The sequence below is a fragment of the Tribolium madens genome, unplaced genomic scaffold (genome assembly GCF_015345945.1).
Source record: "Tribolium madens isolate multiple individuals breed KSU strain unplaced genomic scaffold, Tmad_KSU_1.1 Scaffold_91;HRSCAF=231;Tcas5.2_LG7, whole genome shotgun sequence".
Lineage (NCBI taxonomy): Eukaryota > Metazoa > Arthropoda > Insecta > Coleoptera > Tenebrionidae > Tribolium > Tribolium madens.
The window spans coordinates 7,396,244-7,413,993 of NW_025401063.1; the positions used below are offsets into that span (position 1 = coordinate 7,396,244).

Sequence of the window (17,750 nt, forward strand, 5' to 3'; positions counted from 1 at the left end):
TTTATTTTTGGGAAAAGTGAATGCATAAATACTTACTTTTATGTCTGGCAAACAGAGAAACATTTTTAAGAAAACCGAATGCAAAATTTTTGACATAAAATGAGGGACAGCACTGTTTTGCTGATTCCTTGATATATTTATGACGAAAGTTTCAATTACTGTACAAAGCATGATTGCGACTAAGCTGTAGCTGTATAATAAAACTGAAACATGAACGATTAGATTTCGGGTATTTCGCGAAATTGTAATTCACCGAGATTTGGTACTTGCTGTGAATGTGTAGGAATTAAAATTCCAAGAGTTAGCAAAACTACCGAGGATACAACCAGTGGCAAACACGCCAAGGACAATTTCAGGTATCCAAAAGGTGAAACCCAGAACGTTGTCAATAAAGACACTGCAACGACTGGAAGAAACATAATGAAACATTGAGATTATCTTTTAAACTAACCGCAAAATGGAGTAAACAAAAGAATTGTGTAAGAGTTGGAGGTCCGTCTCAATTTGAGATGTAATGTCAGACCCGGAGGATCAAAGTTATTTAAATTCCTGACTGATGAATTTTGCCAACCCCTATTTGAGAAACTTTCAACTTCTAGGATCGCCCATCTGGAGGAGTACGGACAACTCTGTAATATTTCATGTTTAATAAATCTTCAAAAGGACATGTCATACAAATGTGCTTTCATTTGCATTAAAAACCAGTTGCAGGTTCTGGAATTCGTTGAAGAAACCTAAAACGATATCACATTGGTGTTCATCCCTTGGCCATCGGCCAAGATCGTCAGGACTACACCAGGAATTGATGTTAATTGTTGTGACCCATTTGACGTTTCCGCTTGCGTTCACTGTTAGCATTGTGTCTTCTAACAATTCGCCGTGATCAGCAACCGCACTGCAATTTGTGTTTGAATATGAAAGAATACATTTAAATATGGAAGATCACTTGAAGAGAAATAATTCTGGGATCCATATTTCCCGACGAAAAATGTGAAGGGTGTTAATATCTCCATACTCAGAGGTGTTCCAAAGTAATTTCTCATCGCGCCAGGTCTGAAATTAACGTAGAATATTGTGGCTATTTTAATTTAAAAAGTTTACCAATGAAATCGTTCCGCTGTATTGTAAAACGGATTTATACTCGTTCTAAAAATTAACACCAACAGTAAAAAATTGTTTTCAAGACAAAACTTACCAGAGTCACAATATTTGTTCCTAGCTTCAGTCCGACACTAGTGATTGTGGTTACATTTTTAACGGGTCGAACGTAAGGATCGTAATAAAAGAGGAGATCTTGTCTCAATTTTTCTAATGGTGTTAAAGATTTTTGAATCATCTGGAAATAGGGTTAATAGCGGTAAAAATTGTAAATTTCTAACCTTGGAATTTTCGGTGCCGTTTTTATCATGCGGACAATCAAAATACCATTTTGCCTCAATTCCAGGCCAAGTACTAAAACTGAAAACTTTTAAAGGTAGTGGATCTGGATCAATCCATGATAAAAATCCCAGTTCTTCGCCTTCTTTTCCCACTTCAATTACTCCATCTGTGCTCCGATTTTTATTTTTGGTCATGATTTAGTTACAAAATTACCTTTACTTATATGAATCCAAAAAGATTGTGGGTCTAACGCAGTCAACAACCCCTTAACCCTGACTGTGGCTTTGACGCCCGATTTTTGCATTCTACGTATGTCGCAAAACGTATTACCCCCTGCTCCGATCACTACTTCATAAACAGGATCATCTTTTTGCAAATTACTTGATGGTGCTAGAAGAATATGAGCATCACTGGGAGACATTACCGAGAAATGAAAATCTAAAAGACTGCCATTTTGAGGTTCTTCATTTATTTCAAAGAAGTCTTTATAGACGCTTCCAGATCGCGAATAATAAATTTTGCACTTGGAAAAATCTGAAATTTTTATGTAACTGGGGAAGGTAATTAGGAAATAGTACCTGTAATATTGGTATTATAAAACCTTGCGTCGGTATAAGAAGATACCACAAGAATTAGTATCGAATAAAGAAACATTTTAAATAAACTGCCAAGTAGACAACAAGAGAGGTTTTATCGTTGCAGACGCATCCGTTGAGCTTTATCTTAACTTGCATACACCGGAATCTAGCGATGATTACGGGAAGTTGGAGGACATTTTGTAATTAAAATACTTTCCAGAACTTTTAATTTATTGTACTTACATCAAATCTGAAGAAACATAATTACATAGTGGAGTACAGTAAAGAGTTTGTAAAGGATCAAAGGATATGTAGTATCTTTATTTTCAAATACAACAACACGAAGTCTCCAAAAATCAACTTATATTTTCAAGAAGAAACACATCAATTAATATCGTTTTTTGGAGCATTCTAGTCGCTCAAAATCGACATTTTTTTCAATACTGGACATATCAAATCGTTCAATTTAAGTTTTTTTTGGTTTATTATTTTTTATTTAAAAACCAGAGGTGTAGTAAAAAAAGGAAATTATTTAACAATACTTGTATACTTTTAAATATCTCCAAGGATATTGCTAATGCTAAATAATATACTTAGTTATACAATGTTACAATATAAATTTTTAATAGAATAAATTGATTTATGTGAATATACGTTGCATACTGTACAAAATAATTACTACAAAAAAATGTAAACTAAAGAAAATATTTATTTTATTCGCACTATTACCGCATTTAAACGTATTGCTTATGTTTAAGCCATTTTCTATATTTAATTCTCTAGGAGATTTTCTTGAACAATTGAAGTACCATTCTGCAGTAGAGTTGATATAAGAACTAAAACTGAATACTTTTATTGATAACGGGTCTTGATCTTGCCATGCCATAAACGCCTCTTCTGTTTCACCATGCCATGCGTAAATATGATCACATATCCTCTAAGCTAAATGAGTTGCAATGGTTGAATCTCGATTTGTTATCCAAATATCAGTTACTTGTTAATGTTCACGTTGTTCTTAAAACCACTTCTCCTCCATACCTTTGTGATAAACTATTATATAAGTGTAATTTTCATAACGTTAACTTACGTCATACTTATGCTCTGTCTATGCCTCGTTTCCGAACTAGTTTGTTTACAAGATCTTTTACCGTTAATGCTGTCAAATTATATAATTCTGTACCTTCTGCATTTAAATCAAAATCAGTAAGCAATTTTAAGAAATTTATTAAGGTTTATTTATTACCATCAGCATGATTTTGATTCTTAGTTATTTTTATTTGTTTTCTTGTTAGAATTGTATAAAAGGTGTTAATTTGTTATCATTTTATTTTTAATTTCAACGGAATATATTATGTTTATTTTAGGAATTAAGTTTATTGTAATTGCTTCTGCTAGGGTTAAGTGGAGTAGCATCAGCTAGACTTCGCCATAGCAGAATGCCAATGTGTATTAATTCTATTTAATTAATAAAGGCATTTATTATTACTATTATAAAAAAAAAATTGGGCATTGACCATTTTCCACGTGGCCAAGGAGGCTGATCATTAGGGATAGTGTTGCTATCAACTAATGATATGTGTCCAGTAATTGCACATGCAGGCACGACATTTATACAGTGAAACAACAGTGAGCATTTTTGGTAGTTTTAACGTAAAAATGTAGATCTAAGATACTATCATTTTTATTTTTACCAGTGGATACATAGCAAACCTTGTGAAAACGGGTGTGGCTAGTAACAAATTTTCTGTAGTCTTAAAAAAAGTCCATAAATTGAAAATTATTAAATTTATGTGTAGGGAATGTTAATACAGATCGATGCAGAATTAAATTCTCTTCCATTTAGTAAAATAAAAATTGGGGTATTTCATTTGGAAAAATTGAGTTATAGTTATTTGAATTATTACAAAAGTAACCTTAAAATTTTATGGTTTGTTAATTTTTTCAAAATTTAAGATCTAAACTTTCATTTTCAAACGCCAAAAAACGAATTCAAAATTTAAAAAAACAGCAGAGTTCCCGATTTTTAAAGTGGAAGGTGGCAGATCCAAATTTTATTGAAAAAGTCCAAATATTTCAAAAACGGCTAAATTTAAGTATAGGGAAAACTGATGAAAACTCCCTTAAAATAACCCGATTAATCCAAAAACACAGTAAAAAATATAGCTTTCCATTTAAAATAAGAAAGTTGAGACCGACTTCCGGTATAACCGGAAGTGCCGCCATCTTGAAAATATTTTCATTTAGGAGGACTTAATGCATTATGGCTATGTACCAATTTTCAAATAAATACGATTATTCCAACTCCCAATACTTTTAATGTGGGGTTTAGACGGAACCTCCTGTATGTTGCTCCATCTGAGTAATTATTTCTGCATTTTGAAAAATCTAAAAATATTAAGTAGAAAGCAACATTTTTTCAGAAAAAAATAAATATCGGAAAAATTTTTGTTAAAAAAAATTGGTTCAACATTCAAATATTACACTGAACAAAAAAATAATAGAGGATAACAAGAACATTTTTAACAAAACACCTTCATCAGTTACAAATCAACTAATGAAATTATTATCATTGCTGTCAGGAGACAATGTAAGGAAAATGGAAAACAAAATGATAAGATACAAATACATGCGGAAAAAAACAAGGAAAAAGTGGAAATTGTGTTTAAATACACAACACAAAATGTGGAACGGGATTATAATAGTATATTACATAACGAGCGCGGAAAGTGATAAATAACGCACAAGCGGGAAAGTTGCGCACGAAGCGTTAGCCGAGTGCAGACAATACCGCGAGTGCGTTAGACACTTTCCTGAAAATTTTCTACACTTTTTTCCTACGACCATAAATAATTTTTTTCTTACGAACATATTTTTTTTTTCATAACGATTTATTTTTTATAATGGATACAAAAATACGTTGAATAACGATTTATTTTTTATAGTGGATGAGTATGAATTTTGCGTTAGATTTCTAACACACAGTGTGAAAACAAATCGCACAGGTTTTCGACCTCGTACGATATTGCCACTTTTCGCGCATATGTAATTGTGCGTTATGATCTAGTTTCGTATATGGTCGTAGGAAAAAGTCATAAAACACTGAGGGTGTGTTCAAAAAAAAAAAACTTAGAAAGTTACACAACAGCTTCAAATTAAAATAAAGTAAATACAGGTTGAGTCTTAACTTATAGGCATAAACTTAGGAAATGCAGGGTAATATGAGCATAGGCAATTTAATATTTTAAAGTCTAAAAGCATGGTTTTAACACGGTATAGGTACCTCGGTAAATAAGAAACTTTTATTGGAATTTTTTTGTTATTAGTTATTAGAGAATTTTTGCAAACCGTACAAAAGTTTAACGCATTACGACAAATGGCCGTTGCTAAGAAATTAAAAAATAAGAGGTTCACGTAAACGTCTTTGAATTGACGGAATACGCCTTTACCCTTGTAGATGTACACACGACAATTAAATGACCTTGTCGTTAAGGTGTCGTTAAACTAAACGGTTTTCAAAAACTCTCTATTATTTGGCATGACCTATAGGTACCCTAAATTAAAATTATGCATATAAGTTAAGACTTAGCATGTATACTTATTGCAATAACATAAAACACATTATATTTTAAATACTTTATTTTACAAGGCAGTGCATAAATATTTGTTTAATAAAAGTATAACAAAAAATAAAAACAAGCATTAGTAATACAAAGTTATTTACAAGAAACTTATTTTATTTAGATCGTGCCTACTTGCCTCTATATTAAATATTAAATCTGCGAATTAGTTTAAACGGCACTATTAAGATAACAATTAACACACGTTAGTTATGTACAAAATGTGTCATTAAGCTACACTAGACCTACATAGAGTAAAAACATGTCATTAAATAAAAAAATTGTAATAATTTTGTAGCACCATTAATTCTTTGAATAAAATAAATTTGGATAATAATAGACAAGATATGTTTAATTTCATAATGACTACCTTGTTAAAAATTAGAAAATCGATAATTCACACATGCACAAGTATAGTTATTGTAATTATCCAGCAGCAAGCAATGTTCGCATAACATAACAGACGTAACCACTAATAATCGTATTATTTAAAATCTATGTTTTTATAAATGCAAGAGTGTATATATACAGACTGTAAAAAATATATTTTACATTGTTATTTACTTAAAAATTGACGTATTTGCACTCAACAAAATCTTAATTTATATGGCACTAAAATGTCATTAGATACCTACATCACAATAATAAATCGAACAACAAGACGCCTTTTACAATTTAGTAGTAGCTTGAAGCTTAACGTATCTATTATGCTGTTGCTCTTCACCTTCAGGCGGCATAAAACATTGATGAGTCTGTATTTTAGGTTTCAATAAAACTCTCCTTACTCCCCATATTAACGCTATCACAATAAAACATAACACGAAAAACACAGAAACGAAAACAATATCTAAAGTTGTAAAACCGTGAAGTTCTTTTCGAAAAACTGTCACACACCTGGATTTAGTTGCGTCAATAGCTGGTCCAGGTCTTATAACATTAGCACACACTCTATAAGGTCCTTCATCTAATCCCACAAACACGTACTTAGGATCACTACAATTTATTTTTCTTTGTGATAACAAAGAGCTCTGTTCTAAAATTGCCACATTCAGTTCACATTTCACCTGTGGATAGATTTTCACATTTATTGATAGACTTCCATAGTTGGTTAAATTAGCCTGAATAGCTAAAACTTTGGGGTATTTTATATTGTGTTGAGGTTGGGGCTGGATTTCAGTATTCCGGATTAAGGGAATAATGTCTGAACATCCCAAAATAAGGGAAGAATCGTCGGTTTGGCCTGATTCGAAAAGGACAACGCAGTATCTATATCTGTGTTCTTGTTGCAGTTGTATGGTGGTAGGTACTGTCACATTTAATGTTTTTGGGTTTGGGAGATGTGATGAGTTGCATTTTAAGGGATTAGACTCGACCAGAACTTCACTATCGCCGTCTTCTTCATATACAATTATTGCATCACAAATGTAGGTAGAAGCTTCATCTTCAATATTCCATTGAAGTTTAATTGTCTCGCCATCATATTTGAATGAATTTAAGTTAATTTTAGTTTTGTATGGGGGATATAAAGGTCCCATTAAAGTCTCTTGTTCATCTTCTCCACACAAAAGATATTCCAAAGGAACTTCTATTAATAATCCATTTTCGAGAGAAGGTGGAGTAGTGCAGACAGCACTCGCTTTATCTTCAGTTGGCAAACTTGAATTACTCAACCAAATTGCAAATTCTGTAAGACTGCAGTCACAGTTGAGGGGATTTTCAGATAAAGTCAAGTGTTTTAGGATTGTGGTATCTTTTAAAGCGTCGCTTGCCACCATGGAAATATCATTATCGTCAAGTTTCAAATTTTTCAGACTTTTCAGAGGCAAAATTAAGTCTGCAGTCAAGGCACGAAGAAAATTAAATCTCAAATCTAAATCTGTCAGTTTGTTTAAATGAGCTAAAGAAGCTCCAGAAACTGCAACAATCCTATTGTGGGCCAACACTAGACTAACTAAAGATGTCAAATGACTAAAAGCGTGATCTTCAAGAACGTCAATCTGATTGTGTTGCAACGACAGTGAAGTCAGTTTATTTAAGCCTTGCAATGCCCCCATTTTAATACTACTGAGTGAATTATGCGACAATTGGATATCTCGTAAATTCTCCATTTTAGGAAAAGTTTTTGGACCCAAAGGTCCGACTAAGTTATTCCCTGATAAATCAATTTCTTCGACAGTTCGAAGAGGGTTCAATTTCGAAATAGTTTGTATAGTGAGGCGATTCCCTCTCAGTCTCAATATCTTCAGTTGCGGAAGATCGTCGAAAGTATTTGGCACTATTTTCGTCAACATGTTGTCACTTAAATCAATAAACGACAAGTTTCTCAAGCCCTGAAACAACAAAATCTTAACTTTATAAACAAAAATTTACATCTGCATTTACTTTGAAAGAGTTGGCTTCCAAACTTTTTAACTTGTTACTGGACAAATCCAGTCTGTCGAGTTCCGGTAGAGGTTTCAGCGCTTGAGTTGGTACTGTTGTTAGTTTATTGTTGGGCAATCCTAAAGCTTGCAAGGGTGCTGTTAATCTCTTAAATGCCGACTCGTCAATGTCTCTAATTTCCCCAGAAGATATGACTAAACCATGCAGGGAAATTCCTTCGAGTAAAGGACCGGAAATGGCGCTCACATTTTGAACTGTGCAGTCCAAAAGAGAGACATCATCGGCGTTGTGCAATCGCAGTGTTTTTGCTGAAATAATACAAAGTTACTTGATTGATTACAATTGATGTTGAACAGTACCTATGATTGACATTGCTGATTTATCGCCAGTGCAGCGCAAAGTGTGAGGCATGTCGCAGCTGCATTCTACTACAGGCTGCTCTGAAATTTTCGGACATTTCCAAACTTCCGGGCCTGGAGACGGAATGGCACAAGTTCCGCACCACCACACCAGTGACAGCAGCAGCCACCACATACTGAAAAAAAAAATCCTAATATAAATACTTTATCCCAAAAGTCTCAATTTTAATTCAACAATTACTAGATATCACATTTAAAAACATTTTTATTTACTAGCAAAATGTCACGGGTTATTTTTATAAAATTAAAGGATTTGATCTATCGAGAGAGCAGTTTGGTTCATCAAAATATGCAAATACCTAGCTATGTAATTATAAATTTTGTGATAAATGTGCAAAGAAATAGACAGTTTTTACGGAAAAGAAGAGGCAGTGGTAGTGTTTTATACATATTCTTCAATTTTCTTTCTTCTATCATTATTTTTTCTCTAAAGGGAAGATGTTCATCATGTTGTAATTTTGTGCTTCAGTACTTTCAAGCATATATTGACCTTTTTTATCAATTATCGTAAAAACTAGGTGAAAACAAGTTCGTTTTCAGCAAAGCAAAGCCCATATGCGTTTAAGCAAACATTCCGTATTTCCGGCGCAAGCTGCCAGAAGAAAGTAGATGGAGCATACAATAACGGACGATAAATATTCATTGTTTGTTTAGTAGAGATTCATTTATGCAGGAGGACTGGTTTCTCTTCTTTGACTACGACTCTTCGTTAAAGTTATTTTTATGGCAATCATACTGTATCTCTGTTGCAAGCAAAAATGTTCATATGTTATAACAAGGAGATAAGGTAGATTTGCTGCGAACTTAAACAATACGGAGTCTTAAACCAGTTGTTTCTGAAGAAATAACTGACTTTAATTATCACAGTCTTTATTTGGTAGTTTGTATCTGATATTAATTTCGCGATGCCCATATGTGAAGGAAACGCTTTTACAAATTCTCCCTGGCAGGTATTTAGATCCTAGTTGAAAAACAACTACAATAGCTGCTCAATTTTCCATTTTTGGCCAACCAATACAATTAAGTTAGAGCAGGCTCCATTACTATTAGTTTAATTTCGTCGACGTTAACAACCGCAGTGTCGTTATTTATGAAACGGCCATTATTGCTTTTCTTCCACATGTATGCAATTCGAGTCTCCCCCGGTTCAGTGGAAGTAGAGGAACACCTAATAAGGTAGCGCGTGTATGCCTAAGTTCGTTTATGGACGTAGGTATTAATTTCTTGATTAAGTATGTACAAACATTTAAAGTAAAGTCGTTGCTTTATTTTCAAAAGAAGCAAAAACACATTTAAAGGTGGACAGATTTTGGAGAGGCCTAATAGGTTTGATATTTGTTCGAAAAGAGGTGAATAAGAAGACAAGAAATGACGCGAACTGGCTTTTTGTTATATCGTATAGAACAAGTCTGAATTGTCGAGACATTGACGGGACATTATAAATTGTGATCATGTGCTAAATCCAGCCTGAATTATGCGAGGAAAAAAGAGCCGCTTCTCTGAACCCGAGGCCTAGATGCAGCTGATCACCTTCCTGCAATGCATCGAATTCGAAGATATCAAACACTCAAAAACATATTTATGTGTGCAGTAATTTGCGGGAAAATTAACAATTACTAAGTAGATTGTACTGTAAATAGACTATACTGTTATTGTGATTTTGCATGTTGGGATGACACTTCTCTCGTAAGGCCTGTGAAAAAAGATTTCGTAGAAGTTCGATAAAATATGATTTATATAATTAAAAATGGAACTGCAATATTTTCAAATATTTTATTGATGACTTATAATCACGTTGTATTGATTTACTTATCACCAATAAAATAAAAAATATGTAATCTAAACAATTACTTACTAACCTTGAATTTACTCTACTTATCAACAAATTAATTATTTGGCGGATATTAAAATATTGGTTTTCTTTACAGAATAAGTACAATTATTGTAACCAAAGAAATATGTTATCTCATGAGTTTCACATCATCTTAATTATCATGTATAAAAAAAAACTGCAAGTTAATCGGAAATTGGTATCATCTCGAATGATCATGATTTTAATTAAGATTTTCTGTGTTATCAAGACGATAAATTTGTAAAATTTGCTTCAATGATTTGAAATAATCGGGGAAAAGTATATTCACCGATCATAAAATCGTTTTTGAGGCGCTCTGTTGAAATTGTGATTAGATTTATTATTCCATCATAGTATCTACTGCGCAAGAAATTATTAATAGTTTTTATTTTTTGTACAGTAAAAAGCAAACATTAATAATGTCAATTTACAAACACTTAATAGCAACTATGATTTAATTCTGTGTTAATATTTAATTCAATATTTGTACTTTTCAAGTGTATTAAAGGAAAATAAACTAATATTTTAATACTTAATTATTTACGACGGTAATGTAATAAAGTGATACAGTCCTAAACTTTTTGTTTCATTTCGCATTACAATGTAATATGGGTTACAATTTTAAAAAATGGCAGCAACTTTTCTTGCGTCCAATTCCAGTATAGAAACATTTAATTGCAATCATATTTTAATTGTGTTATTTTAACGTCTGAAGAATTAATTACTTACTTATAATTTAGTTATGACAGAAATATTAGAATAATTTTAAACTCAGTTTCTGTAAATGATAAATTACCTAGAAATAAATGGAAAGAAATAATTAATTTATATGACTGTCAAGAACCCGCAATGTTATAATTAGCAACATATTAATGCGTGAACATTTTCAATATCCAACAGTTAAGCTATGAAGTGTCTTTATGGTTTCCCGGTTTGTCAAACGTAATTAATTATAATCCATTCATCTAATTTCAAGTCAAGGTTTTACACCTACCACAAACATACTAAGCAAACTAAATATAAAATTTTATTGTGTATACATTCAGTAGCTCGGTCTTCAATTTGTTTTACGTAACAGATAAGAAATTCTTACGATAAATATCAATACAGAGAAATAAGAAGCGATAGTATAAAAGTAAGGAACAGTGTTATATTCAGTAACTTGCTATGAACCATACACCAAACGTGACATATGTGAAGTGACTGGCAATAAATAAAAATGAAATATTGTACAGTTTTCTTATTATTTGCAAGTTTTTGTTTTCAACAATCTTCAACTAAAGTATTCACACGCTGTGGACTGACGCAAGAGTTATTGAAGCAAGGGTTTCCGAGGAGCTTTGTTGGAAACTGTAAGTTGTGCAAAATTTAGCATTTTATTGTTTTAGATGCTATACAAAATACAAATATTTGCGCATGTAAAACAGCGGAGAGTAGACAAAACTCAGCCTTGACCATTATATGCTATTATTATTAACTTTGTTTACTGTTTAGTAATAAACAAAAAGTGCAAACCACATTTGTATTTATTAATTAAAAAAAAATGGTATTCGATAAATTCCAAAAAGTGAGCTGAATTAATTTCGAAAGAAAATTTATGCTGTGCGACGTATCTAAGTTGATATGTGCCTCTTTGCCTATATTTTATTTCAGAAGATATCTCGAAAATATATTTAAAACGTGACAAAAATCAAATTCATCTCACGTACGATTAGGTTACAATTTTACGCTTAAGCAAATAATGTAAATTTTTTGTCGTTTTCCTAGGGGTTTGTTTGATTGAAAGCGAAAGCTCTAAAGACACCTCCAAAGTGACCAACAAAGCGAACGGAAGCAAAGGTCTGGGATTATTTCAGGTAACGTTCGACAGAGCGGAAATCGTAATCCTTTGGGTTACAAACAACCACATCCGTTGTTTTTTATGCTAAACACCTGATTTCTAATTTTGCAGATTAGCAGCAAAGAATGGTGCACCTATAACACACCAGGGGGCAAATGCAACATGAAATGCGAAGGTAAATTAATTGTAGATTATTTAAATTTCTTGATTTCATAATTGGGGTTATGCAGATCTGGTCAATGAAGATATTTCGGATGATTCATCCTGTGCTAAAAAAATGCATGGGGAATTAGGATTCCGGGGATGGGAAGGATGGAAACGCAGCTGTTACCGAAGGAAATTGCCGATACCAAACTGCTGAAACTTTATTTTTGTATTTTTTGAATTAAAGTTTGGTATATTCCAAAATAACGCTTCTCTTAAGTATGTATACGTAGGTTTTACTAAATTCTTCGGCTAGTCAAATTAGAGGGTGGCGTAATTTATTTACATTTAATTAAACTGTTCACAGTTTCTATTTACCATTCAATATTTGTAGTTCATAAGTATATTAAAGCAAAATAAACACATATCCTATATACAGTGATGTTTATCTAAATTAATCGACTTATTAAATCAAACGCATGTTTTTACTTAAGGATTTTAATACATAAAGTCAGTTATTTTGGTACAAGTATGTCACTTCTTATAATAATTAATAACACACATATGTCATACAAAACTTTATCCAACACCTCGAAATTGCTATTTAAAATGCATTTACAATTTTTTTTTATTTGACACTTTAGTTATCATAAATTGTCATGTTCACATTATCAGTTTATTATAATTTATAATCTAATTAACTTCAAATGTGGATTGACAGCTGTCACTCTTGACAGAATTATCTGGTTCAAAAAGAGTAGAGCGGTAACTCTTAATTTAACACATAACACTAAAGGTAGCTCACAAGCAATGCGTTGAAATTTTATATGCAATATGGAGTTGGGATTTATTGACCATAAAGCCACTTTTTCGATGATATAAACTTTTTATGAGTATAAATGTTTCTTGACTTTCCATTGATCTTTTGAAATTTAATTTTTAGGGGATAAATAAAATAGATCACATTTGTAAGTGCCAAAACAATATTCATTATTTTCTGCTAAAAAACTACACATTATTTAAATTAAAAAATAGAAACCCGAACAGAAATTGTACAAACAATAATTTTGTAATTTGAAAAAGATGAGTCAATGTTGTGCTGGCGATGAATTTTTTAAAAACCATTTTTCTATAAAATAAATAAATAAGAAATATTATCACATAAAAGCAAGCATTATCATTATTTCAGCACCCTCGAGAGATTGCTTATTATTCTCAATTTAAATTTAGAACTAATGAGATTTGTGCATGGGTTTTCCTGATAAGATGAAGTAATAAACGAACACAATTGCTTTAAATATTGATCCTACCCCAAATCGTTCTCTATTGTTTCCCAAACTTGTCTACAAAGCAACAAAAAGTTCATTTAGTAAACCAAAATTTCTTGTATACCCTGTAAATATTTGAGAAGAACGTTTACAAACTTTTAGTAGCGAACTGATGACATTAATTTGCCTTCTACAGACTTGTGTAAAATTTGACACTCTTTGCCATTTATAAAAGTAATATCCATTGCTTTTATATTTGAGATTTATGATTCCAGCCATTGTAAGACTCGGTTGAAACTACATATATTTTCGAGAAAAATGCATAATAATTCAAAATCACAGAACAGAAAGGCCGACTCCGGAAAGTGTGTTTCTTGTACGAGACACTTTGGATTTATATAAAGTATGTAACGCAGAAACGATATTTTGGTATAACAGCTTAAAGCTCGATGCATAAATATCCCGGAGTTTTTCCCCGGATGATCGAGAGCTTCGGGGTAGTTCTATTCCGGCACCTCCACCAATTTTAACAAAACGCGTATTTACTGCACATAAACAAAAACCGTGCTTAATTAGATGTTTTCGCGCACTTATCATTAAAGGATTTGTAACAAGTGTCTCTTGGGAGTTCCGTGTCAGATTACCTCAACTTGAGAAAGCTAAACTACAATTTCCACGCAAGTTGCTCGAAGGCAACCGCACTGAATATAACTGAAGAGCAATCCATCAGGTTTGTTCATTACGAAGAGAGTTTCTCAAACAAGTAATTTCGTAATCAGATTCCCGCGAGGTGACAAATAACATCCCTCATCCTCTGGAGCATCTTGTGCACAATAACTAATGGTTTATTCTGCGATATAACCGCGACTTTTGTAAATTAGGTACGTTTCGGCGAGACGGTATTAGAAGAAAGCTCGACATCTGGCTGTTGCGGTGTGATTTGCATGGGAAGAGATCGGCTGGGAGACATCAGATGTCTGATTGAATCTAGCTGCAACCGCACTACACATGGTGATGTATTGCCGATATTCATCTTCCACAAGCGAACACTACACTTCATGATGGCTATTCATACGTAAAAGCCTCACATCCAAGAGAAAAACGCCGCTTTCCCGAGACGCGATTAGAGATGATGGTTTATTTTATGTCGTTTATTTGCTTATTTCGATACTTGAGTTGGAGTTATTTATGCGTTGCGGAAAAGAAGAAAACGCGTATGCTCAAATATACGTCGGAGGAGCGAACCAATCACGTTTTATAGACTTTATTTAAAAAGACGCAACCAGTTAAACACGCGCTGTTTTATCATCACATTTACATTTTTCGGTATTTTCTCTAAGAATCGTAAAACCGGTATAAAAATAATGATTAATTGTTTTTCTAAAACAATTTTTAAGTAGACCCTTTGCACTTCTCTACAAAAATGCTGTCCGGTACAGCATTTATAAACTAAAGAAATGATATTAATTTATCACGCCATATAATAAAAATTACTAAGTACCTACTTCTTACTGTAAGAATTAAACTTGATAGCCTTGGGAGAAGAAAGGCTAATTGAAATTTCATAGATCTGAAAAAAAAACGCATAACACGTATGAACATTTATATTTATTCGTTAAAATTATTTTAAAAATAGCTAAAAGACAACATTTCTCTACATATGAGTGGAACAACTGAAAGATTTTACACCTGGTGGAGAACTGGAATCCTTTCACAATGGGGAACATGTTTTAATATATTCCCAGTTAATGAGATCTAATTTTTACTTCTTCAACTTCAACACAGATGTACGTGTTAATTTAAGAATATGTAGTAAAAAGCGGAACAACTGACTGTTCATATATCACTGCTTAAATCTTTTAATTTAAATCATTTCATTTTAATCCGAGCCTTTTGTTGTGAATCCATAAATCATGTTTATGTTCCATTAAATAGGTTATTTGCATATTTGTTGCGGTTTCTATTTCAGAATCTAAAGCGATTAATCAGACTACACATATTAAAAAAATTGAAATATTACTTCGTATTATTTTTCTGTCTTCCGGATAATATATTTCTTTTTTGTCTCATTTTGAAATATTTTTAATGTGTCCGAAATGCAAAACTTGGCTTTGAAACTAGCAAGTAGATGCCCATATTCGAAACGACCTCATCTCATAAAATTCCAATTTCTGGAGCATTCCTTTGATGGGAACGTGATCCGGCCCGATTATGTTGAAATAAAATTAAGTTTGAGCACATACTCTGCCACCAAATTTTATTTATTTTGCATAATATAAGCACACTTACCAAATAATTACATTATCTCATTAAATAGCTAGGTTTTGTTTATTTTGTGTAAGGAAAAAGCTCGAGCCTATTGAATTATCGGCTTTTATGTAATTGTGTCGAACGCTAGAGTACTATAAATTAGTTGGAGTATTTATTAAAGTAATGCAACAGTAGTCGAGAACAACCTTATTTAGCAACAACAAACACACTCAAGTGCAGATGGAATCGACTGATTAATACTCAGTATAGGTTTGTTTTTATAAATGTTTTTATTTCGAATTTATGTTGTTATTATGTTAAAGCATATATGGCGTGCGCCTCAACTCAAGCTTCTAAAGAATTAAAAAGTTAACTTACTTTATATCCAACATGTCTCCCAAAGGACGTCATGCTCATACAGCATTCATATAGAAATTTAATATTTTTATAATGATCCTACCAGTTTAGTTTTTTACCCTATCTTTAGCAAAAATATTCTTTTAAACTTCAGTTTAAAATGCTTATAACGTTAGCAAACTGGAATATCTGATATTGGCGTTTTTTATTGTTTTGAATAAAACCAAACTATTACGTTCCTGAGATAAAATACACGTTTTATAGACATTTTTCAAAAAATGGACGCTAAACCCATATTTAATTTACTTTAATTCGAATCAATTTGCTTTCAGGTAATGATTGTAACATTTACTGTAATCGATACGAATATAAATAGTTCGCGCTTGATTTGATATTTTTACAACGCTTTATAACAGTTTATAGAGAAAATGCATTGAAGTGTGAAATCTACCTACATACTTATTTTTACCATTCCTATGTTCCAATATTTTATTGAAATTGAAATATAACCTGATAAATATGATTACCAAACTAGATAGGTTTATGGATTTAACATTTTAATATAAAATCTGTCACAGTACGATATATTATTATTTGCAAATACATAAAAACGTTTAACATTATACTATTTTCAAAAAAATTTAAATATGGATCTACGGAACTGGAGCAAACACAAAAATATCAACAGAAACAAATACAAAAGAAATGTGAAACTGTATCTAACAGATGTGAAAGAGTTCGTGTGACATCGTAAACCTTACTAGTGTATTCACAGTGGTATATGAAGAGACGTTTTCTCCGACATTTGGGTGAATTGTCTTTTCCACTAGTTCTAGAATACTGAAAAGTTACGCTTAGATTCAGAATGTTTGCGGTTTACTTTATTCTTACTGTAAACATAAGCCATTAAAACAACCAAAAATCCAATCACTTTGCTTAAAATTTTCTACAAATTAGGCAAAGTGCTTGTGATAATTGAAGAGCCCATTTTACTACGCAATTTTAGCATGTTATTTGTCCAAATTGTGTTACACCATAGGAACTTGATTTGAGATAAGAACAAAGTTTGGTTGATTGGAGAAAATAAAGTTTCGAGTGGTGTGCATTAAGATAATTTAAAGAATCATTCTATCGATTGTTGCAATGCAGTCTAGAAACAACCTTCTCACAGTACTCCGTAATGAAAATTACTTCGAACTAGAGGGCTAAATAAAAATTTAATTTTTAGCAAATTTAAAATGAAATTTGTTGTTGTTATTTAATATTTTTTAAATAATACTTATTATCCAAACAAAATTCATTTTATTAAAAAAAAAGTAAGAGGTAATGATAGCTAAGTGATAAGAAATTCAAAAGATCTCTAGATATTTCTTGAGAGAAATAAACATAAGTGACACTTTTAAAGGTTGGTTATAAACCGCATTAGTTTATTACTAAAGTCAGAAATGGTTGTACTTCCGGTAAAAGAACGTTATACCCATTGTATGCAAACCTAAAGTAAATCGTAAATCAATATTTTGCAGGTTGTGGTCTTTATTTTACAGAAGTTATTAACAATAACAATACAGATTGAAACATCATTTCTAGTTTTAAACTGCAATAAAACTTTGAAGCTTAAAATTTTCAGAGTAATTAAAATTAACTTTACTTAAGATGATACTAA

At 31.9% G+C, this 17,750-nt stretch overlaps 2 protein-coding genes across 2 annotated transcripts in view; one reads left to right on the top strand and one right to left on the bottom strand.

Annotated features, from left to right (window-relative positions):
• Positions 1–669: 669 nt before the first annotated feature.
• LOC123011800 overlaps positions 670–17,750 on the bottom strand; it is a 34,930-nt gene continuing 17,849 nt past the window's right edge. Inside the window, exons 2-11 of the mRNA XM_044409436.1 lie at positions 8,317–8,492; positions 7,958–8,265; positions 6,248–7,905; positions 1,959–2,059; positions 1,594–1,914; positions 1,380–1,546; positions 1,196–1,336; positions 1,102–1,146; positions 947–1,053; positions 670–895 (exon numbers count right to left, since the gene is read on the bottom strand). Of these exons, the coding sequence (XP_044265371.1) occupies positions 670–895; positions 947–1,053; positions 1,102–1,146; positions 1,196–1,336; positions 1,380–1,546; positions 1,594–1,914; positions 1,959–2,059; positions 6,248–7,905; positions 7,958–8,265; positions 8,317–8,491 (3,249 nt within the window). The 5' untranslated portion in view covers position 8,492. The remainder of the gene's footprint in view (positions 896–946; positions 1,054–1,101; positions 1,147–1,195; positions 1,337–1,379; positions 1,547–1,593; positions 1,915–1,958; positions 2,060–6,247; positions 7,906–7,957; positions 8,266–8,316; positions 8,493–17,750) is intronic.
• LOC123011920 (lysozyme-like) lies at positions 11,260–12,646 on the top strand. The gene is made up of 4 exons (XM_044409627.1): positions 11,260–11,580; positions 11,996–12,084; positions 12,180–12,243; positions 12,299–12,646. Exons 1-4 carry the CDS (start codon positions 11,448–11,450, stop codon positions 12,427–12,429), a joined length of 417 nt encoding a protein of 138 aa, XP_044265562.1. The 5' UTR covers positions 11,260–11,447; the 3' UTR covers positions 12,430–12,646.